This window comes from Capra hircus, chromosome 4, assembly GCF_001704415.2.
Source record: "Capra hircus breed San Clemente chromosome 4, ASM170441v1, whole genome shotgun sequence".
Lineage (NCBI taxonomy): Eukaryota > Metazoa > Chordata > Mammalia > Artiodactyla > Bovidae > Capra > Capra hircus.
This window is the reverse complement of record NC_030811.1, coordinates 95,554,952-95,580,182: the sequence shown is the minus strand read 5'-3', so window position 1 is coordinate 95,580,182 and position 25,231 is coordinate 95,554,952. Positions and strand designations below refer to the sequence as shown.

General features: G+C 39.1%; 1 protein-coding gene across 1 annotated transcript; it reads right to left on the bottom strand.

The window, feature by feature from the left end:
- Window positions 17,205-21,534, bottom strand: SOSTDC1 (sclerostin domain containing 1). The gene is made up of 2 exons (XM_005678991.3): window positions 21,149-21,534; window positions 17,205-18,630 (listed from the first exon to the last, which is right to left on the bottom strand). Exons 1-2 carry the CDS (start codon window positions 21,351-21,353, stop codon window positions 18,215-18,217), a joined length of 621 nt encoding a protein of 206 aa, XP_005679048.1. The 5' UTR covers window positions 21,354-21,534; the 3' UTR covers window positions 17,205-18,214.

Sequence of the window (25,231 nt, the reverse complement as noted above, 5' to 3'; positions counted from 1 at the left end):
CTTTAACACAATTTACATGCCATGTTTTGCCTTTCCAGAAATTTAGATCTTGCATAAGAGTAAACTACTTACTCGTCTTAGGCCATTGCTAAGGCTTATTAAACTTCAGGTCTTATCTGTAGGGTGTGTGTGCTTAGTCACTCAGTCCTGTCCGACTCTTTGTGACCCCAGGGACTGCAGCCTGCCAGGCTCCTCTGTCGGTGGGAATTCTCCAGGCAAGAATACTGGAGTGGGTTGCCATGCCCTCCTCCAGGGGATCTTCCCAACCCAGGGATCAAGCCAAGATCTCCCACATTGCAGGAAGATTCTTTACCAAATGGGCTATAGTGGGAAAAGACAACTTTTTGAAGAAATAACAGATTGTAGGAAGTAGGAGTAAAATGAAGGGATTTCAGCTCTCTCAAGTTTTCATCAAGTGAAAAGAATATGTTAATATTGACACCTTTTTGGATAGTTTTGAAAACAATTTTTACTATGAACATCTTTAAAAAGAGCTTAGGCCCAAGCAGGGAGAAATAAAACAATCAAAATATAACTGACTCAACAAACTCTATTTTGATGTAAAAGAAAGTTATATCAAAGAGAGCATGCATCAGTTAGATTTGCACAAAAACCTACTTTGTTTCATTTACATTCTTAAGATTTTTCTGTTTCATCAGACAGTGATTCTTTGTGTCAGAGGCAGAGTGTGTACACTAACCAGTCATCTCTCTGAGCTTCAAAAACCTGCTTGGGATACTGATTTCATCTCCCTAAAGGACTGAATTATAGAATCAAGAAATACAGTAAAGAACTGAGAATGTGACATTGAGTTGAAATAATGAATCTGAAAAAGAAGTCAGAAAAAAAATAAGAAACATGAGCAAAAACACCATCTACATGAAACAAACTTCCTAAAAATCCCCAAGGAAAGCTGGATTCATGCTCTGTATTGAAATGCCACTTCTAGACAGCCTCACCAACACTTTTCATTTTTCTATTAATTGCTTTACAGCTGTCTATTAGCACTCATTTGCTACACAGGATCTTAGGCATCAGGGAATCAGAGATTGTGTAAGACGCACCATCATCCCATGACGCCTTGCCATGGCTTGGAGACACAACCCACGGTGGGAAGAATAACAGGCAGCACTTCTGGCCGTCTTGATATCTAAGGGTCTCAACAGCTTCCACCTGTCTCATAGCAACTGCATTGGCAGGCAGTTGGTAAAAAACATAGTTTCCCTCTCCAAGAAATTTCAATCTAATTAAAGGAAAAAAAATGATGTAAACAAAACCTAGAGCAATGAAGTAGTCAATTAGGCATTTCAGATTATAAAGCCAACAGACTAGATCAGCATCCAGTGATAAAAGAGTGTGATCATTAATCCGAGATTTATGTGCTGCTGTTGTAATAGCTGGGCTTCCCTGGTGGCTGAGCGGTAAAGAATCTTCCTGCCAATGCAGGAGACGTAGGTTCGTCCTCTGGGTCAAGAAGATCCCCTGCAGGAGGAAATGTCAACCCACTCCAGTATTTTTTGCCTGAAAAATTCCATGGATAGAGAAGCCTGGCAGGCTACAGTCGCTGGGGTCACAAAGAGTCGGACACAACTGAGCTACGGAGCGCATATGCATGTTGTGATAGAAACAACTGACTAATCAGAGCCGCTTTAACTCCTGTGTGACAGTGATTTCACCCATGAGAAGCAAATACGAAACAGAAAGGAGGAATGGAGAGCTAATTACTACTTCAAAATTACCAAATCATAACTAGTTTGTCACATAAAATACTAAAAGAAAGTTTTTTCCTCTTTAGAAATGAAAACCTTAATGTTTCTAATGAGCCTTCCTTTCTATTATTAATAAAAGACACAAATGAAAAGTTAATATCCATATTAAATGCAGGCATTAATTAGGAATATACTGTTCCTAAAGGATATAAAACAAATTTGCCAAGTATATTAAGGGTATCCTGGCATAAGAAAGTTACATCACTTTTTAATGCCAGTGAACTATGTTGAAAGAATCTTTAGCAACAAAATCTTTATTTATATTTCTTCTAAATATCTTCTTGTGAGGTCAAGGATAAAATATACTTCCAGATACAGCAGGCATGTTATCTGGAATTTTGCCATTGATTTTTAGAATGGTGTTAAATATTTTATCTCCACTTATGTTATTGTCTTTCAGATTTCCCCTTACTAAACCATCTTGGCATATAGAAGGAAATATATATGACAGAGAATTTAGTAAATAAGGCAATGATTAATCAACTTGTAATCTCAAAAGACACTGTAATTTGTAATACACAATTACTGATAACACAGAGCATCTTAAAAGGGAGTAATATAGGATTGAGAAATGCTTAAATAAACAGTATAAAATCCTGTGCAAGTTTTCAAAACTTATATGGCATTTATTATCTTCAGAGAATATAGTCAAGTCCACTTACTTTGTTTTTGTATTACTAAATCTTTTTATATTTTATAAATATTATTATATTTTTATATAATATCTTTTGTGTTATTATTATTATTTAAGCTTTACTGGTCCATTGGACCACAGGAAGAAAATCTGCATTTCAATTTTATCTCATTTTATTCTATTTCTGTTTTTAAATATTATTAATATACAGAATATATTAATAGAGTATACATGTAAATAAATAAATGTATTTTGGAGGAAAGTTTCCCCCCAATTTTTTTTTTTGTGGAAACGTGCAAAATTTAGAGAATGACTTTAAGCCATCAGTTAATATAAGTTATATAAAGAAAAAACAATAGCCTGGACATTTAGGAGTGGATTGACATATTTCATTGGAATTATGAGAAAGAAAAACTGAAAGTTGCTCAGTCGTGTCCGACTCTTTGCGACCCATGGACAGTCCATGGAATTCTCTAGGCCAGAATACTGGAGCATGTTGCCATTTCCTTCTCCAGAGGATCTTCCCAACCCAGGGATCAAACACAGGTCTCCAGCATTGCAGGCAGATTCTTTACTAGCTGAGCCACAAGGGAAGCCCAATGAGAAAGGAGGAAGAAAGCAAAAGAAAAACTGCTCTTTTCCTTTTATTGAAGAAATGACTGAAAGGATGAACCCTGAAGTGACATATTGGTAAAGTAAGCAAATTCACCAGGTGGTTCTGTGGTAAAGAATTCGCCTGCTGATGCAGGAGACATGGGTTTTATCCTGGGAAGAGGAAATGGTAACTCATTCCAGTATTCTTGCCTGAAAAATCACACGGACAGAGAAGCCTGGCAGACTACAGTCCATGGGGTTGCAAAGAGTTGGACAAGACTTAGCGACTGAGAACTCTCACAAGCAAATTCAGCAGCAGTCAAGATTGAACATAGAGGATAAATGTGAAAATGTTTCCTACATCAGTTTTTGTGTCACACAAATATGTGAAATGGATGAGAAATGACAGCATAGCCAAGAAAGCAAAGCAACGGTGATTCAAAAGGAAATGAGTAAAGGCATTAACACTTTACTCATTAACATGAGTAAAGGAGAGAGAGAAACTCTTTGAAAACTACCAAGATGTCAAAGCTATTTATTTTTATTTAAAATTAACTAAGATCAGTCAGGAAGCAACAGTTAGAACTGGACATGGAGCAGTCTGGTTCCAAATAGGAAAAGGAACACGTCAAGGCTGTATACTGTCACCCTGCTTATTTAACTTCTATGCAGAGTGCATCATGAGAAACGCTGGACTGGAAGAAGCACAAGCTGGAATCAAGATTGCCAGAAGAAATATCAATAACCTTGGATATGCAGATAACACCACCCTTATGGCAGAAAGTGAAGAGGAACTAAAAAGCCTCTTGATGAAAGTGAAAGAGGAGAGTGGAAAAGTTGCCTTAAAGCTCAACATTCAGAAAACGAAGATCATGGCATCTGGTCCTGTCACTTCAGGGGAAATAGATGGGGAAACAGTGGAAAGAGTGTCAGAGTTTATTTTTTTAGGCTCCAAAATCACTGCAGATGGTGATTGAAGCCATGAAATTAAAAGACACTTACTCCTTGGAAGGAAAATTATGACCAACCTAGACAGCATATTCAAAAGCAGAGACATTACTTTCCCAACTAAGGTCCGTTTAGTCAAGGCTATGGTTTTTCCTGTGGTCATGTATAGATGTGAGAGTTGGACTGTGAAGAAAGCTGAGCACCAAAGAATTGATGCTTTTGAACTGTGGTGTTGGAGAAGACTCTTGAAAGTCCCTTGGACTGCAAGGAGATCCAACCAGTTCATTCTAAAGATCAGTCCTGGGTGTTCTTTGGAGGGAATGATGCTGAAGCTGAAATTCCGATTCTTTGGCCACCTCATGTGAAGAGTTGACTCACTGGAAAAGACCCTGATGCTGGGAGGGATTGGGGGGCAGGAGAAGAAGGGGACGACAGAGGATGAGACGGCTGGATGGCATCACTGACTCAATGGACGTGAGTCTGAGTGAACTCCAGGAGTTGTGATGGATAGGGAAGCCTGGCGTACTGCGATTCATGGGGTCGCAGTCAGACATGACTGAGCGACTGAACTGAACTGAACTGAAGATCAGTCCAGAATATCTTTCTAAGATGTGTCTGCCCTCCGTCTTGCATCCCCCACCTTGCTAACCCTTGCTTCTTTGTCTGCTTCCCTCTGACTAACTCATGGTCTACTTTCTTGACCAAGGACTTGGGGAAGATGAAGTCCTTAGCCAAGCCTGAATTCTCCACTTAACTAGCTGGTCTCAACTTAAGAAACATGATAATAACAACAGTAATAGCAGTAGCAACTGACACTATGAGCCCACAATAATTATCCCATTTTACAGATGAGGAAATTGAGGTATGTATTGCTCAAAGTAGTCCACAAGTAAGGGCAAGATCAGGATTCAAACCCATGTATTTTGGCTCCAATATCGGTACTCTTGATTACTCTGCAATACTGTCCACCAGCACATGAAAGAAAATACAGTGAATTTTGAATGGATTCCTCAGATAATCTTTTCTTTGTATTCTTATTTCTAGGATCCCAACATTCTAAAACCTTTTCTTAGATCAAGTAATATTACCATTTGTGGATTAAATCCAACATATGCGTGTTCAAGTGTAAGGGAGTAGAGTAAGGGGGAAAGGGAACTATTCCAGTTACAGATGTTATTTCTACGCATTCAGACGTAGGTGAAGAAGAAATTGCAACGTTGGCAGTGCTTCTTATCCTTTGTACATCTAAAGGCTGTTCTCGGCAGTGTAACCTCTTAGCAAAGCCTGGCACAGCTGTTCATTCTTTCTCATCGTCTTTTATCTGTGTAGTGCTTTCCCCTTAATGTGAGGCTTTGAAATTCTGAAAGCCAAGTGCATCATTTCCCATCATACCACACTGAAGCCAAGTTTCTAAACTGGCTTTGATGTGCATTTAAAATGGCTTGGCATCCTGCTGTCATCATTCCCTGGATCGGTCCCACTATGTGAAACTGTGATACGGTTATCACTGTCCCAAGGGAGACCAGCTGCACATGGAACCATGATGATGTCCTGCAACTTTAGGTGGTGCACGGGTTATGCTGACGACTGCTGGAGAGTGCAATGTGAATGGGCAAGAGTCACATGTTTTGAAATCATGTGGGAGTAGGTAGGTACCTTCCTTTCAATCCACAGACCTTCAGTCTTAAGCTTTCAACTCTGAAGCTTTATTTTAATCATGGATTACAAGGGCAGCCAAATGTAAACCCTGCCACATTCAAACACTTTCTTTTCTAAGGTTGAAGAATTTGCTTAACATAGGATATACATTTATATTCTAGATATCACCTTTTGGTGAGAATTATCATATTAAATCTATGCCTTGACCAGTAATGCTGAAGAAGCTGAACAGTTCTATGAAAACTTACAAGACCTTCTAGAACTAACACCCAAAAAAGATGTCCTTTTCGTTATAGGGGACTGAAATGCAAAAGTAGGAAGTCAAGAGATACCTGGAGTAACAGGCAAATTTGGCCTTTGAGTACGAATGAAGCAGGGCAAAAAGGCTAATAGAGGTTTACCAAGAGAACACACTGGTTGTAGCAAACACCCTCTTCCAACAACATGAGGGAAGACTCTACACATGGACATCACCAGATGGTCAATAACAAAATTAGATTGATTAAATTCTTTGCAGTCAAAGATGGAGAAGCTCTATAGAGTCAGCCAAAACAAGACTGGGAGCTGACTGTGGCTCAGATCATGAACTCCTTATTGCCAAATTCAGACTTAAATTGAAGAAAGTAGGGAAAACCACTAGACCATTCAGGCATGACCTAAATCAAATCTCTTATGACTATGCAGTGGAAGTGACAAATAGATTCAAGGGATTAGGTCTGACAGACGGAGTGCCTGAAGAACTATGGACAGAGATTTGTGGCATTGTACTGGAGGCAGTCATCATGACCATCCCCAAGAAAAAGAAATGCAGAAAGGTAAAATGGTTGTCTGAGCTGAGAAAAGAAGAGAAGCTAAAGACAAAGGAGAAAAAGAAAGATATACCCACCTAAATGCAGAGTTCCAAAGCAAGGAGGGTTAAGAAAGTCTTCCTCAGTGATCAATGCAAAGAAATAGAGGAAAACGATAGAATGGGAAAGACCAGAGATCTCTTCAAGAAAATTAGAGATACCAAGGGAACATTTCATGCAAAATAGGCACAATAAAGACAGAAATGGTATGGACCTAATAGAAGCACAAGATATTAAGAAGAAGTGGTAAGAATACACAGAAGAACTATAACAAAAGATCTTCATGACCCAGATAACCATGATGGTGTGATCAGTCATCTAGAGCCAGACATCCTGGAATGCGAAGTCAAACTGGCCTTAGGAAGCATCACTACGAACAAAGCTAGTGGAGGTGGTGCAATTCCAGTTGAGCTGTGTCAAATCCTAAAAGATGATGTTGTGAAAGTGCTGCACTCAATATGCCAGTAGATTTGGAAAATTCAGCTGTAGCCACAGGACTAGAAAAGGTCAGTTTTCATTCCAATCCCAAAGAAAAGCAATGGCAAAGAATGCTCAAACTACTGCACAATTGCACTCATCTCACCAACTAGTAAAGTAATGCTCAAAATTCTCCAAGCCAGGCTTCAACAGTATGTGAACCATGAACTTTCAGATGTTCAAGCTGGATTTAGAAAGGGGAGAGGAACCAGAAATCAAACTGCCAACAACCATTGGATCATCAAAAAAGCAAGAGAGTTTCAGAAAAACATCTACTTCTGCTTTATTGACTATGTGGATCACAACAAACCGTGTAAAATTCTGAAAGAGATGGGAATACCAGACCACCTGACCTGCCTCTTGAGAAATCTGTATGCAGGTCAGGAAGCAACAGTTAGAACTAGAGATGGAGCTACACACTGCTTCCAAATCATGGAAAGGAGTACATCAAGGCTGTATATTGTCACCCTGCTTATTTAACTTATATGCAGAGTACATCATGAGAAACGCTGGGCTAGAAGAAGCACAAGCTGGAATCAAGATTGCTGGGAGAAATATCAATAACCTCAGATATGCAGATGACACCACCCTTATGGCAGAAAGTAAAGAAGAACTAAAGAGCCTCTTGATGAAAGTGAAAGAGGAGAGTGAAAAAGCTGGATTAAAATTAAACATTCAGAAAACTAAGATCACGGCATCTGGTCCCATTACTTCATGCCAAATAGATGGGGAAACAATGGAAACAGTGAGAGGCTATTTCCTTGGGCTCCAAAACCCCTGCAGATGGTGACTGCAGCCATGAAGTTAAAAGATGCTCACTCCTTGGAAGAAAAGCTATGACCAACCTAGACAACATATTAAAAAGCAGAGACATTACTTTGCCAACAAAAGTCCATCTAGTTAAAGCTATGGTTTTTCCAGTAGTCATGTATGGATGTGAGAGTTAAACTATAAAGAAAGCTGAGTGCCAAAGAATTGATGCTTTTGAACTGCGGTATTTGAGAAGACTCTTGAAAGTCTCTTGGACTGCAAGGAGAGCCAACCAGTTAATCCTAAAGGAAATCAGCCCTAAAATTCATTGGTAGGACTGATGCTGAAGCTGAAAGTCCAATACTTTGGCCACCTGATGCAAAGAACTGACTCACTGGAAAAGATCCTGATGCTGGGAAAGATTGAAGGCTGGAGGAGAAGGGGATGACAGCAGACGAGATGATTCGATGGCATCACCATCATCAAGTTCGGTGGACTTGAGTTTGAGTAAGCTCCAGGAATTGGTGATGAACAGGGAGGCCTGGAGTGATGCAGTTCATGGGGTCGCAAAGAGTTGGACAGAACTGAGCAACTGAACTGAACTGATCATATTTGGTGAGCAGTTCTCAGTTAATATGAAATGGATTTATGGAATAGATAATGCCTTTTTCCAACTAATATAGTATTTCAAAGTTTGAAATGCTGTCATGAAAAAACCCCAAATAGAAACCAATTTGTAGTTAATCATTCACCTATGACTGCATGTCTAATGATATGGTTGTTATTAAAACAGGTAGCAGCAATAATAGCAAAAATAAACACCCAATTCCTATTCCCCACTGTATCCATGGGGCTTTCTAGGTGGTACTAGTGGTAAAGAACCCACCTGCTCTCAGAATTTCTCCCAAAAGTCTCTTTTAGATTCTCATCTCTAGCTGGAAATGGGAAGATCAATGCTAGAAGAGACTTTGGATCTTAATCCTTACAACTTAATCTCTACATTTTAGATATGGTTTAAAAAGAGACAGATTGTATAGTAATCCAGCACCCCCTAAATGCAGTACAGTTCCAGATGTTGTAAAGAAAAGGACGCCCAGGCAGGTATGTTTGACTTTCTTTTATCTTAGTAAACTTTTTATTTTCTACTAGGGGTATAGGCAATTAATGTTGCGATAGTATCAGATGAACTGTGAAGGAACTCAGCCATATATATACATGTATCCATTCTCCCCCAAACTCCTCTCCCATCTAGGCTGCCACTTAACAGTGAGCAGAGTTCCATGTGCTATGCAGTAAGTCCTTGGTTACCCATTTTAAATACAGCAGTGTGTACATGTCCATCCCAAACTGTCCCTCCCCCTCACCCTTCCCCCAGCAACCGTAAGTTCGTTCTCTCAGGCTGTGAGTCTCTTCCTGTTTGGTAAGTTCATTTGTATCATTGCTTGGACTTCCCATATCTCTCCTCTACTCTTCCACCCTGTCCTCTGCCCCAAGGCTCACCTGTACAGATTATATTCACCAGCTCCCAAGCCCATGGCCTCTGATGGGGTCAGCCCGTGGGAGCCCTGGCAGAAGATCCCTCAGGAGGATAAGGAAGAAAGGAGAGTGATGGGGTATTGTTGCCCTGGCCCCCTGACTTTGCAGGTCCTTCTGATGGTCTGCTTGGCTTGCCCGCAGCCCACAGCTCCTCTCCAGGTGTGCCCCCACCTTCCAGTCCCCCCAGCCCCGTCTTTCCCTCTTCTTAGGGCCTGGGGTTGTGACAGTGCTGCTGTTGCTGGCCTTGGGCTCCTCCACTAGGCCCTGTACTTTCCCTATTCCCCACCCAGACTCTTATAATGAGTCCCCTTGTAAATAAATCCTCCTTAACTCATCCTGAGTAAGTGTCTGTTTCCTTTTGGATGCTAACTAGTAAGTACAGAGATATCAACTCAGCTCTCAGAAATCTACAATTTAGTTGCATTTCCCAAGGCCATTCAGAAGCAGTACACTGGGGATTGGGATTAAATTCTTCTGACTCTAAACGGGGGCTTCCCTCATGGCTCAGTGGTAAAGAATCCACCTGCCAGTGCAGGAGACTCAGGTTCTATCCCTGGATGGGGAAGATCCTCTGGAAAAGGGAATGGCTTCCCACTCCAGTATTCTTGCCTGGAGAATTCCTTGCACAGAGGACCCTGGCAGCCTACAGTCCATGGCATCGCAGAAGAGTCAAACACTTAACAACTAAGCAAAAACAACTCTAAACTGAGAGATCATTTGAGTACTCAGTATGGCCCATTGTGCCTCGTGTGTGTATGTGTGTGTGTGTGTGAAACTCCGTGTGACGCCATGGGCTCTAGCCTGCCACGCTCCTCTGTCCATGGAATTTCCCAGGCAAGAATACTGGAGAGGGTTTCCATTTGCTGCTTCAGGGCATCTTCCTGACCCAGGGATGGAACCCCTGTCTCCTGCATTGCAGGCGGATTCTTTACCACTGAGTCACTGAGGAAGCCCATCATATGGCCCATAGACCACTTTAAACCAACACAAAAAAGGGCAGCTTTTTAAAGCTTATCAAAGGCATGCTTTTTAAATCTACTGGTGCTAACTGATTAATTAGGAGAAATCGTATAACATATTTCTATTTCCGGTTGAGTATGTTTTACTCTATGTGGGAGCAGATATGAAACTAGAGTTCTTAGGCATGGCTTTTTTCTGTAGTCCCGTTTTCCTTTCCCTTGCTTCACTGTCAACCTACTGGCCCTAGTGAGGTTCCAAACCTTATCCTGGTGTGTTTTCTGTTCCGGAGATGTATGTATCTGAGAGGAATCGAAAACCGCCACCAGAAGGTTGACGAGGTGTCGGTAGTTATGGACGAGCTGGAGAGAGGATTTGTTTGTTTACGTGTTTGTTTGTAGCTTTTACCAGGGAAGAGAGCAGCAGGCCTTCTGAAAGCCTGGAAATTACACAGTGTTGGAAGGTTCCTATTTTGGGCAGCAGAGAGCCTGCCACAGTCTCCCGAGAGACTGTGATTTTCAGAAGTCTTTCCAGAGGTATGCTACGGTGCTGACTGTGTGGCCTCACAAGCCTCTTCTCCCTGTCACCAGCATTTCCAGCTCTTTATTTCAGCTCAGCATAGAGCAGCTCTGGTATTGTGGTCATCTTCCCCATGAACATGCTTATCATTACTACAGGCCATAAAAGAGATAATAAAACACAGTGGAAAATTCATATAGCCCAGAATGTCCAGGAACCACACCTGTTTTCGCTTAATAATATCACTGAATCATAAAAGCCTTAACTCCAAAAGAACACAATGATAAAAAAGGGGGGAAGGGGAAGGAAGAGGTTGCTCCAACTCAGACATCTGCTGAAGGCACTCTCTTGGATCTTTTTCCCTCATTCATGAATTAAGAAATGAGAATAAAATATACATTTACACAAATGCAATTCAAGTTTTTTTTTAATTATTACTCTCAAATGTATGTTAATGACTGAAAACAAATTTAAGTGATAAAATGTCAGCATGATTGGCCTGAAACAGCAATCATCTGGTGTGATCCATAAAATTCTCTGTATTTTTAGAGATGGTTTTGCTAGGACTTTACCATGTATTGTCAGGTAGATCGTCCTATCATTACAGGCTCTTGTCAAGAGCAAATTGACAACAATGGCATTGTTTCAAAACCATACAGTTACTTTAAAACGTCCATGTAAATGTTGGGTATAAGCAATGTTCGGTGTCCTAAATGCACAAATCTCTACAAATTTTGTTTGCCAGCATTATCCATAGCTCTTTCCTTTACTCTTGCCATCACCAGCAATAAATGGCTTCACCAAATATAGAGAAATTATTAGGAAACTGGAAATGGTACATGGGAAGTGCCTGGTAACAGGCTATAGTCTCAGCGATCCTGGAGTTGGAACTCCAGCTTCATCTTTGATAGCATGCCTTGATGAGGTACTGATGAAGATGGAAAATGTCAGTGACCGAAATTTTAATCTGAACATTCACAGTGGAATGACCTGGAAGCACCATCAGAACTGAAGATTGGGTGGTGGTGGTTCCGTCGCTAACTGTGTCCCTGTCCTGCTCTTGCGACCCCATGAGGGGAAGCCCACCAGGCTGCTCTGTCCAGGGGATTTCCCAGGCAAGAATACCAGAGTTGGTTGCCATTTCCTTCTCCAGGGAATCTTCCCGACCTAGGGATTAAACCCAGATCTCCTGAATTGCTGGCAGATTCTTTACTGACTGTGTCACCAGGGAACTGAAGAATAGTGCCAGTCAAATCGGCCTTCTTTAGTGGCAGAAGTGTGTGACTGAAAATACGGCCATGTTGTCTGGGGTAAGAGAGAGTGAATATTTTAGGCTAGAAGATACTTCAGACATTATTGAGTTATATGCCCTTATTTTACGGATAAAGTAAATGAACCTTAGAAAGCCTAAGACACAAGTGTGATTTCACCCAACCAGTTAGTAGCAGCCCATTCTAAACCATATCCCAGGTCTTCTCTTCCCAAGTTCACATGTCTGGCAGTCATTTGTATAAAATTGCTACATAAGACAAAAGTAGATAAGTTGAACTGAAATATTTTTATTATTTGTTCAAAATGTCAAGCTATGTCATTGACTAAATGTAAAATATTTCTTCACTAGTATACAGCGTGAATAAAATTCATCGAGTCTTAGTGTCAATGAAAAGGCAAAGTGGCAACTCTTCACTGGATTATTAAATGCATTTGGCAAATTTTGTCTTTGGTTTGCAATAAGACAATTTGTGATAAGAGAGTTGTTGTTTAACTCTCTAAGCTTGAGGAAATAATACAAACACACAACATAAAGAAAATATTTTATAATGTATAGACCACATATGAAAAAGTGAGAGAGGAAACAAGGCAAAAAAGTATACCGAAAACTCTAGTTAGTAAAAATTGTCAACTATTTTATATGAAGTATAAAGCTAATTAAAGATTGGAAAGGATTTTTTAAAAATCCTGGTTATTGAGTTCAATGTTTTAGGCTGTCTTTGAAAGGCAAATTTAAACTAATACTTCAATAAATAAAAGGATTTAAATGATCATTTTGTAAAAATTCACCAATATTATAATATGAAAGATCTAAAAATTTGTGCAAATTTAATGACAATAAATTTTTTAGGATGAATTTATTCCTACTGAAAAAGATGTGTGTTTGTGTGCTCAGCCATGTCCAACTCTTTGCAACCCTGTAGACTGTAGCCCACCAGGTGCCTCTGTCCATTGAATGTTCTAAGCAAGAATACTGGAGTGAGTTGCCATCTTCGACTATAAGGGATCTTCCCGGCCCAGGGATCAAACCCACATCTCTTGTGTCTCCTGCACTGGCAGATGGATTCTTTACCACAGAGCTACCTGGGAAAGAAAAAGACGACGTTATATTTTAATAGTAACTTATCTTTAAGCCTATCAGGCGTTTGATTCGTTTTATGAACTTCAGCTGATTATGTCTATATCACTGACAATGTCATTCACTTTAGACATTGTCTCGGATTCATGCATCTAATCCCATCATTAAGAAATTAAATCAATAATACAAGGTAACCCTTGGTTTGCAGTTACTAAAATTCAAAAGAAAATACTTAAGTTCCATCTTAAATCTCCCAAGCCGTTTCAGTCTTCACTTGTAACAAAAAATAAATCCTTTAGCAGGTCTGCAATGCAAATGATAAACTATTATCACTCAGCCTGATTTGCACTGGAAATAGTTACACACCTTGGCATTAATTCATTTTCATCAATTTTTTGAAACTGGAACTTGAAACACCTTCCCACTAGGATTTTTGAAGTAGTTGTTACCCTATAGTTCTTTGTGATAATTTGCAGAATATGCAGGCAAAGGCACCAAATACCGTAGATGCTAACTATGGGCTTAGAAATGATGGACAGACCAATATATTGGCATATCTATTCTAGTAGGGCTCTCTTTGTGGATGTAACAAGGATTTCTAGTGGCCATATGTATACTCAGTTCACAAATCTAAACTAATTTTAATTTACCATAGAGCTATATTTTAATAGGCTCGAATTAAACCAAGATGTGAATCATCACTATCTGTCCTGGAGGGAAGGAGACAGTCTAACAATAAGCTGTATCACTGAAGACTTCAGTCATTTTCCTGAGTGTCTGCAAGGATTTTATCAAAGCTTTGCCTTCCATTTTATGTTCCATCTGAACTGTGTGATTATAGAAAGTATATATAAATGCTGAATTTATGGTATGCAGTGAATTGCCACATTAGTGCTAAAAAACATTTTCAAGAGTTAAGTCTAATCCAAACCACACTTTAGTTCCAAATGTAATGAATTATATTTTGATACCTACATTTCATGGTGGGCTTCCCTTGTAGCTCAGTCGGTAAAGAATCTGCGTGCAGTGCAGAAGACCCAGGTTCGATCCCTGGGTTGGGAAGATCCCCTGGAGAAGGAAATGGCAACCCACTCCAGTATCCTTTGATTGAAAAAAATTTTTTCAACACACTAAATTTAAACTTTTAAAGGCTTTAATTTACTCTGCAATTTGGAAGTTTCCTGGCTTTGCTTAAGCTAATACTATTCTTTCCATTCATGACTACTGAGTATAACCTACTGAAAGTCTATTAAAGTAAATACGGTACAAAATAGGTAGATCAGGTTATACAATTTTAAAAAGTCATTCTAGTAGCATGGGGTGAATGACAGCAAGGTCATCTGGCAAAACCTTACTGAGTTTATACAAGGCAGGAAGGATTACGATGCAGTCTTTTTTAATAAAAAACATACTCTGATTTTCATTGTTTAAAAAAAAATATACAGTAAAATAAACATGGCTAACAGAGTGTTGTCAATTAGTGGTTATTCGCAACTAGCCTAAGTGAATAAATGCAAATGATTTGTAGTTGAAATATTAGTTTTTTGCAAATAAATATTTCTGAAGCCTCTATGTCCATATTTAAGTTAGGTGTAGCATACTATATGTATTCTTTATTTGTATGTTGCTGCTGCTGCTAAGTCGCTTCAGTCGTGTCCGACCCTGTGCGACCCCAGAGGTGGCAGCCCACCAGGCTCTGCCGTCCCTGGGATTCTCCAGGCAAGAACACTGGAGTGGGTTGCCATTTCCTTTTCCAGTGCAGGAAAGTGAAAAGTGAAAGAAGTCGCTCAGTTGTGTCCAACTCTTTGCAACCCCATGGACTGCAGCCTACCAGGCTCCTCCATCCATGGGATTTTCCAGGCAAGTGGGGTGCCATTGCCTTCTCCACTTTATTTGTATATGTGCTATCAATTTTTCTTTCATTCTTGTTATTGATAAAAAATAACTATATCTACATAAATATCAATATCTAACTACATATCTATCTATCTACCTATCTATCTCTCTATCAAGCTATCTTCTATCAGTAAAGCTACTTGAAAAAAGCTCTTTATTCATATTGGCCAAAATGAATTTGATAAGTCTTTTATGGATAAATATTATGATGTGAACTAGAAGTCAGGCTTTGCCAAAATTATCACAATCACCATTATGAAATGATAGTTACTAAAACAAGAGTACAATTATGCAGAGTTCAATCAGACTAGAAAATATGAATTAACTGTAAAAAAAAATACAAAAACTGAAATATAATCAGCAATTAAGATGCAAGTACTTTTCAGCATTTTAAAATAATAATTACAAAGCTGCATTTTCTGTTTAAATTTTCATTTCACTGACTGCCTGATTGTATCTTAGGCTTGTCTTATTGATCGCTGACCTTTTCCTATCATTGGATGTTAAATGCCATGCAATGAATGCCTCACAATGTAATATGGCCTGAAGTAGATCAGTAAGTTGAATGTGACCATAAGTTGCTGCTAAGTCACTTCAGTTGTGTCCGACTCTGTGCGACCCCAGAGACGGCAGCCCACCAGGCCCCCCTGTCCCTGGGATTCTCCAGGCAAGAACACTGGAGTTGGTTGCCATATCCTTCTCCAATGCATGAAAGTGAAAAGTGAAAGTTAAGTTACTCAGTCATGTCCGACCCTCAGCGACCCATGGACTGTAGCCTTCCAGGCTTCTCCATCCATGGGATTTTCCAGGCAAGAGTACTGAAGTGGGGTGCCATTGCCTTCTCTGGTGACCATAAGAAATGGATCCAATTCTTGACTTAGCAGAGACTGATCTTACTTATAAGGTTCCTTTATTCCATTTCATTTTTTTCTTGTATATTCACTTACTGAACACTATTACCAATCAAATTAGTGGTGATTTTAGTATTTTATCACCAAAACCATTGTTTCAATGTTTCATTAGTAAAAGGCAACAACATAATCTTATTGATTGGGAGGCTATTGTCTGGTCAATTCCTTTTTAAGCCTCAGGCCTTAGGACACACTAATTTTTAGATCTTCTCTGCTGCTGCTGCTGCTGCTGCTAAGTCACTTCAGTCGTGTCCGACTCTGTGCGACCCCATAGACAGCAGCCCACCAGGCTCCCCTGTCCTGGGATTCTCAAGGCAAGAACACTGGAGTGGGTTGCCATGTCCTCCAATGCATCAGAGTGAAGTCGCTCAGTCATGTCCAACCCTCAGCGACGCCATGGACTGCAGATCCTCTCTAAGACCTTCTATACTTTCATGCATTGGAGAAGGACATGGCAACCCACTCCAGTGTTCTTGCCTGGAGAATCCCATGGATGGAGGGGCCTGGTAGGTTATAGTCCATGGGGTCGCAAAGAGTCGGACACAACTGAGCGACTTCACTATCATCATGCTTTATGTAATACACATGTGACTTTTAGACTTGTGGTTACAGAAAAGAACAATCTACAAAAAAAGCAGTAGGACTCCATCACGCTCAGAATCCAAAAAAAGAAAATCTAGATCTTACCGGTACATAATCAAGCCTGTTTGGTTTTATTCACTTAGTATGATGGAATCAGTCAATGATTAAATTGACAAATCAGTGATTTAACTGTATAATCTTGTTCAAGACTGATCACGTTGGTTAATAAACAACACGTCAAACTTGAAAACACTGAAAAACTTGTTTTTGTTTTCTTTGTTGTTTTCTTTCATTTTAGTTTTTGATTTGAGGACCATGCGATAGTAGTTAAAGTTTCCCAATGTATGGAGTGATTTTTTCACAATTCCTTTCTCAGACTTCACTGCATATTAGAATAACCTGAAAAACTTCAAAAACTGCTAATATCTGAGTTCCACGTTCAGAAACTATGATGTAATTTGGATGGCAACCTGGTTACTGGGCTGCATACTATCTCCTCTGGGTGATTATAATGGGCAGTAGATTTGGCATCCACAGGTATATATAAACATGATATTCTTCTTACAACTCACTGCTGGATTGTCATCCAACTTTTTCAAACATCTTATTTACCAACTAGATGGTCTCTCTCTCTCTCTCTTCTTCTTACTATGGATTTTTCTACCAAAACTTGAATGTGCCTTATATTTTAAAAAACTAATGATTCTGATGTGCTTCTTCCGTAGTTTGTGTGCTTATTCTGTACCATTTTACATGTGTTCGAGGCAAAGACAATAACGTTTAGCCGTGTTTATTTTTGTTAAAAGAAACTCATTGAAGGTCAAGTCACCTTCTGATTGCACAGATTAAATAGGAAACTGTTACCTTTGTCATCTTCACAAAGCATCTTATTGATTTTTAAAGATCTATACTATTGATAAAGTTCATGATGAAACATATATGTAACAAGGAGACTAAAATATTTATTTTACATATCTACAGTATGTATTGTCATACTTCTAGATCAACCACAAATTATACAGGAAAATATTTAGGTACATGAAAAAACTTTGAAACATAAAAAATTAACATTTTGAAAACAATCATTTGTGAAAGCTCATTAAATAATAACATTGACAAATAAATAGTTAATCAGCTTTACTTATTAGCTGCTGCCATGCATTTCTGGCATTCCATTCCAAGCAAGGGTCAGCATGCAGGGTATAATTTCATACTATGAGACTGTAAAAAGCTACAGGGCTTATTTTTGAAGTGAAATGTCACAAGGTCTTTGACTCTTTCAAAGGGAGATCACTCTTGGCAGCTAAACTGTTCCCATGAAGATTACCAAAAAAAAAAACACCCTTCTGAACTGTTAACCTGAAGATTCATAGCAACAACTCTTTTAAAAAAATTTCAATTTTGAAGAAGTTTTGTTGGGTGTGGGGTGGAGAGGATGGTTTGGGAAATGAAGGGTTACTGAGAAGCCATTTTCCATGTTAAAAAGTGACTATTCAATGACAGGTATAGTATCACCCGTCTTTCAAGAACCATGGGGAATTAATACTACAGGACGCGTGGAATTTAAAGGCAAATCACGTCATGGATACTTATACATCTTGAAAAACTTGAAAAAATCTATCTCCCAAGAAGCTCCTGATACTCAGGACAGCTGGCTGAGTTTGATCAAAGCAGAAAGCGTATATTTTCAAGTAAGAAAATAGCAGTGGCAGGCTCCAGTCGTCCAAGCAATCAAATCTGTAAAGCAGATGGTTCCTAGCCAGTCCAGTTTGGAGGTCTGAATTCTAACTTATGCTGTGCTTACTGGGTTTGCCAGCTCTTTTGCGCTCTCGGTGATGCTGGGCTGGCTTGGCAGGCGACAGGCTCTCGAAGTTGTGACTGGACTCGTTGTGCTGCCGCGTGTACCTCTTGCACTTGCAGGCGGTGACCACGGTTATTTTGTAGGTGCGCGTGCTGCCATCCTGGCACTGCAGCTGGATTCGCTGGGTACGCGTTTTGTCATTGACACACCTCCACTCCTGGGAGCTCCTCCGGCTCCAGTACTTTGTTCCGTAGCCCCCTCCGATCCAGTTAGGCAGCACAGGCAGGGGCAAGCACTCGCCTGCACACACCAACTCTTTCAGAGGGCTGATGCTGGTGCACTGGCCGTCCGAGATGTATTTGGTGGAACGCAGTTCTCGGCAGCCTACTTGAACTCGAGCTGCAAGAAGCAGGGGAAAAAAAATTATATATATATATATATATGTGTGTGTGTGTGTTTGTGTGTCCATGAGAGGCATAGGCAAACACTTAAAAAAAAAAAGGTAATCTGCAATGACAAAAAATAATGTCCAAATGATAGCAAATTAGCCAATAGGAAGTGAACTCTTATTTCATTCTCACAATGCAAAAATCCACCTGGATGGTTATAGAGAAAGCTTGCCTGAAAATTATCAGTTATGGGATAAAACAAACTGAGCCTGATTTTTCATGTGTAACATTAGCTAATTGCTTACTGGAGTATTTGAAAATCCTATTTTCTTAGTTTTACTCCCCCAATATGTATTAAGCAGCTCTAAGTTTTATGTATGAATATTCATTCTTTAATGAGCTAAGAGGGAGTATATGTTCATGTTCTTCACTCACAGGTCTATTAGTTAATGTCTACAAGTGCTTTTAATTAGGTTTTTCCAAAAATCTATTGAAAAAATGGGGAAAGAATTTGAATATTGTATACGAGATCCATAATATTTTGTTTCAATTATAAAATTCAGCTGCAGAGAATCATATATACATATGTGTACAATGTCTGACATTTTTGCATCTCAAACTTAATAACTACATTTTAAACATAAATTCCCAAACTATCTTAAAAACACAGTTAAAATGCTTGAAATTCAAAATGTCACTACAACTCAACATGTAAAGAATATAAAAGCTCCTAAATCAGGAACGTATGGTTGCCATAACAACTTGGCTACATTTCCATGAATTTTATGGCAGAAAAATGCCTAACATGACTGATTTACAAATGCAAAAGGAACCACAGTGTTTGTTTCCTGAATATTGGTCATGGCAAACTGTGTTTAGTCATTTGAATTTGATAAGTATGTTCTCTAATAGACTGTTTCTTGTTACATGCCTTATGTAATTAAAGCAAAAATTAGTCTTGAAATATTTGGGTTTTCTTTTCCATTGCTTTGTTATCTAAACTTAAGGAAAATTGCCTGTAACAAGCTTGGGAAAAAAATCCAGCTTTGTTAACCAGAAATATATATATAGTTCAAAGTACAGACTGCTGAAATTTAAAAAAAAAATAAGGATTATAAGGGACATTGAAGTGGTCTTGCATAGGATATTGAAAGCTAATATGAAGTAGATGTTGAATTAGGAGTGTTACTTTAGCACTGTGCCCCCAGAACTTATAAGGTAAAAGATATAGTCTAAAGAGATGTGATAGTTGTGGAAAAAAAAATGTAATGTATAAACATACACATCTGTACAGATATGGAGTGTGAGATTGAAATTAAAGTGTAACCTAGCTGGCCAGTCAGCATACTCTGCCTGTCTGATTATGACCCAGCTCACCTTCCTGTAGCTGCCTTAGGAATGCACCTGGAAACAGCCGAGATGATTTTGACCTGCCTAGCTTTTTGTTTCTGTGTATATAGAAATTTGGCATTTTTGCAGTGACAGTTCATTGACAATGAATACCCACCGCCTTGCTTGGTAATCTAATAATAATCAGATAGTGCTTGTATATGTAAAAGCAAACATCCTCATGAAAGTTAAAAAACACGTTGATTTTCTTAGAAAGACATAAACAGTCATATTTGCTTTGATTTTTCAAAGGTTGAAACTCTTTTCAGCGTTTGAATGGAGTTGAGGAGGAGCAAAAACATTTGTATAAGATTTCTTGTGAACTCTTTCTGTGTCTTTCTTAAAGTCCAATTACTAGCATGTGAAAGGAGTGAAGCAAAAGTTAGGAAAAGACATTTGAATCCCTCCAACTAGTGGTCAACAAGTATGTCAATTAAGCAAACAGAAAGGAAGAAAAATAGTTTTTATACAAAGTATTATTGTACTGTCATTATTTTAAATCTCCAAATCATAAAAGTTTCCCTGGTCTTTCACAGAAATCTACAATAACCTACATTTTGATCTGGTGAATAAGAAGTTATTTCAGAAAAAATATGATTCTCCAATGTTTAGTTTTATCCCTCTTTCTCAAAGATCATTATCCAAAGTTCATTTATTTCACTAGACATTTTTTAAAAATTGGTGTGAGCCTTTTTTTTTTTTCCACTTCAGAAAGCTTCTTTTTTTCCCCCTTGTGATTTCCCATACGTGCTTTGGTTATTTACCTTTATACACTCTACCAGAACTGTACATGTTTTGAAATAAACAGAACATAACCTGAATTTAAGCTATCTAGAACAACACTTCATGAAAAAAAAAATTTCATTCTGCATTTCAAAGAAGCAACACTTGAATTCCTGGAAACATTTTCTCTCGGAATGTTGGAAAACCGAAGCCTGTGCCTACATTATCAAATCACTGTTTTAGTTATGTTAACTTTGTAAGGAAGAATGCCAGTCTACACATGCAGCGGATTGCTCCCAGATTGTTTAGCAAAACATATATGGTTCAGGTTAGTTAGCAATGAAATAATTCGACAGGAATGTGAGTTAATGCTACCAAATAAGAACACCAAATTCATGCAAGTAAAACACACTTACTGTTCCGATCCAGTCCAGCGTTACTGAAATGCCTGCCTCCATTTCTGGCTTGATTCATTGTGCTGTTGCTGCTGGGGTGTGCTGGAACAGGTTTAACCACATGTGAATAAAGGATTTCTGTGGCATCATTTTTAAAAGCCAAACAGCTTTTCATTAGGATGCATGCAAGGGGAATGAGAGAGAAATGAATGGCAGGAGGAAGCATGGTGAGTAGAGGATTTGTTTGGCTGGAGAGCTGGTTAATTCCTTTCCCTCTGCTTCTGCACTGTAACTGTGAAATTCCTCCTCAAGGTTCCCTTTATATATCCACTGAGGTTTGGCGTTCATTCAGGTGTAAAGTTGTGTAGCGCTACAGAGTGAAAACACGGAGAAGGGGTGGGATCCCTACATGACCCTGTGAAAGAATTTTACCAATGGAAGAGAAGACTACAGAAAAGGAGGAGCTTGGTATCCAAATTGCCTGAAATTTCAGAGTTGGACTTCATCAGTTGTCTGAGAGCTGAAGCAGCCAGGCGCATTCTATAGCAACTACAGCCCCTCTCCCTCTCTCTCATCTCTCTCTCTGCCATTTCCTTTCCAAAATCTAGTTCACATTCGGGTTTCATTTAAATGAAAATATGCTGCTGTTCATTTGAAGACATTTACATTCCCACAGTTGTTCTGTATTTGTAGTAGGGAGGGGCCTCACCCCAGATAATAGGAGGAATTCAGGAGTTTAAATATTGTAGGGCTTGAATGAAGCACCTAATTAGTTAAACATTTCTCGTTTGTCATGATACAAACCACCTTTTTTTCTTTTTTTCTGAAAGTATAAGGCACAGAGCTAAAAATCTGCCCCCTGGACACACTTAAATAATGCAGCTTTGATCTGCATGAACTGCTGCGCTCCTAGGTAAATTATTGCCAGGGGTTCTGTGTGGAGAGTAATGAGCATAGCTCTGTCGGCATTAAAGTAACTAATATCCATTTGCATCTTAAAGATATGACCCAAGCATTACCGTTCATAGCATCATTTTACATGAAAGCCATTTCTGACTGATTATTTTGCAAATTCAAGTTAATTTTTGCGAGGTTTTTCATGGGCTGCAGAACACGTATTCTACTTCCATTTACTAAACATTCTGTTCATGACTTCCTTTGGCTCTGCTGCTCACGTAAGAAACAAGGTAGTCTTCTGTTTATCCACACATGACACAGATGTTCCATTAATGACTACCAGGGATGTCCAAGGGCTTCCCAGGTGGTGCTCATGGTAAAGAATCCGCCTGCCAATGCAGGAGACCTAAGAGACCCAAATGCGATCCCTGGGTTGGGAAGATCCCCTGGAGGAGAGAATGGCAATCCACTCCAGTATTCTTGCCTGGAGAATCCCATGGATTGAGGATCCTGGTGGGCTAACAGTCCATGGGGTCGCAAAGAGTCGACTGAAACAGCTTAGCATGAACACACACAAGGATCTCTAGCCTTAAAACAGTAATGTTCCAACCGATTGGTGGGATATCTTGATTGGAATCAAAATTCTGAAACTGTTGTCAATTTTAATTCCATTTTTGCCCTTTGTGTGGCTATTAAACTGACCCTGTAGGATGGATATATCTCACCTCTTTATAAACTTTTACCTATTGTTATTGCTGTTTGGAGCTTCCTAGGTGGCTGAATGGTAAAGAATCCACCTGCCAATGCAAGAGATGCGGGTTTAATCCCTGGGTTAGGAAAATCCCCTGGAAGAGGAATAGGCAATGCACTCCAGCCTGGAAAATTCCATGGACAGAGGAACCTGGTGGGCTATAGCCCGTGTCACAAAGAGTCAGACACAACTGAGTCACTGAGAACACATATACAACTGCTATTCATATCTATCTGTCCATCACCTGGGCTTTTCCACAGTGGCACTATTGGCATTTTGGAATAGACACTTATTTGTTATGGGATGCTGTCCTGTGAGTTTAGCAGCATACCTAGTTTCTACCCACTAGATGCCAGTAGCACCCCCAGTTATAATCAAAAATATCTCCAGATGTTGCCAAATGTCCCCTGTGAGCTAAAAATCACCCCAGTTCAGACCTACTTTTTATCTATCTATCTCACTATAAAAAGAAAGTACAATTAAGAACAAAACATTAATGATTTAGTAGTACTAAGAAATTACTGTATCTTTTAGGAGGAAAAAATGATACTGTGGTTTTATGTAAAAACAACTGCTTCTCTTTTAGAATTAAATACTGAAATATCCTTAGATGAAATCACATGATGCCTGGAACAAAACTTCAAAAGCAACATAGGAAGTGTGTTGGGATGGTGCTTGATTTGTTGAGGCTGGATTTTGGATATTTTATTTTGTTTACTTTTGTGTATGTTCGAAATTCTACATAATCAAAAAAATTTTTAAACCTGAATTCAAAAATCTCAATGTATATGTACTGTCAATCACATCTCTATCTTAAGACTGTATGTAGTCATTTATTCTAACATTCTTCCTAGAAAATTATGTATGTGTTTATTCTGTGCACATAGAGATTATGGATCAGACATCCTTCTAAAATAGTAACTATGAAAAACTTTTTTTTTTTTTTTTGCTTTACAATATTTTTTGTTTTTGTTTTTTTATTGGGGTATAGTTGCTTTACAATATTGTGGTAGTTACTGCCGTACAGTGAAGTGGATCAACTATATGTATACATATATCATCTCTTTTTTGGATTTCCTTCCCATTTAGATCATCACAGAGCATTAAGCAGAGTTCCCTGTGCTATACAGGAGGTTCTCATTGGTTATCTATTTTATACCTATTAATGTATATATGTCAATCCCAATCTCCCAATTCATCCCACCCTTTTTACCCCCTTAGTATCCATATGTTTGTGTCTCTATTTCTGCCTTGAAGACAGGTTCATCTGTACCATTTTTCTAGATTTCACATTATGTGCTAATATATGATATTTGTTTTTCTCTTTCTGACTTATTCTTTCTGTATGACAGTCTCTAGCTACACCCACATCTCTACAAATGACCCAATTTCATTCATTTTTATGGCTGATAATATTCCATTGTGTATATGCATCACACTAAAGAGTGTCTTATCCTGCTTATCAGGGGACTTCATGTTAAATACATGAAGTACGTTAATATTAACCATTGACTGGTAGACCCAATGCCTAAAGGTAGTAACAGGGCCAAAATAGCTAATTTCTTTCCCTTTATTATTTTTTGTGCCTGGTGTGTGTGTTGATCATTCAGTCATGTCCACCTCTTAGCTACCCCATGGATTATATAGCTCACCAGGCTCCTCTGTCCATGGAATTCTCTAGGCAAGAACACTGGAGTGGGTTGCCATTCCCTTCTCTAAGGGATCTTTCTGATCCAGGGATCAAACCCAGGTCTCCTACATTGCAGGCAGATTCTTTACCATGTGAGCCACCAGGGAAGCCCCACTCAGCAGCCTCTTTTTTTTTCCAGTTGCTTAGAGGTGCAATGCTGTGCCAAGCTGTTTCGCTTGTCTGACTCTTTGTGACCCCATGGACTGTTAGCCCACCAGGTTCCTCGGTCCGTGAGATTCTCCAGGCAAGAAGACTGGAGTGGTTTGCCATGCGCTCCTCTAGGGGATCTTTCTGACCCAGGGATCAAACCCATGTCTCCTGTAGCTCCTGCATGGCTGGTGGATTCTTTACCTTTGAGCCACTTTGGAAGCCTGTTTTTTTTTATGCCTGGAGTAGATTACTATTATTATTATTATTGTTATTATTTTGGCTACACTGCATGCTTGTGGGATCTTAGTTCCCCAAGCAGGATTGAACCCAGGCCTAGCATGGAGTCCCAACCACTGGAAGAGGAGGAGATCATTAAATTTTCAGTTTAATTGTTAGATTCTTAATCAACTTGCTCAAACTAACTCCTAAGTATTAAATACCAGGTTAAATATGCTCTGTGTTAAATATGCTCTGTGTTAAATATGCTCTGTCCCTAGTATTTTGTATGTGCAGCCTCAGGATATCATGTCTGGCAGAAGCAAAATTAGGAGTGAAGACACTGTGGTTGTTATACATGGACAGGAAATTCAACATTCAGATGTGACTTCTATGATTG

What these genes read in the sequence shown, in the direction of transcription:
- SOSTDC1 (XM_005678991.3), bottom strand. Translation starts at nt 21,353, where the DNA reads ATGCTTCCTCCTGCCATTCATTTCTCTCTCATTCCCCTTGCATGCATC. An exon ending in CGCTGGACTGGATCGGAACA is followed by an intron (nt 18,631 to 21,148) that starts GTAAGTGTGTTT and finishes TGCTTCTTGCAG; the next exon opens with CTCGAGTTCAAGTAGGCTGC.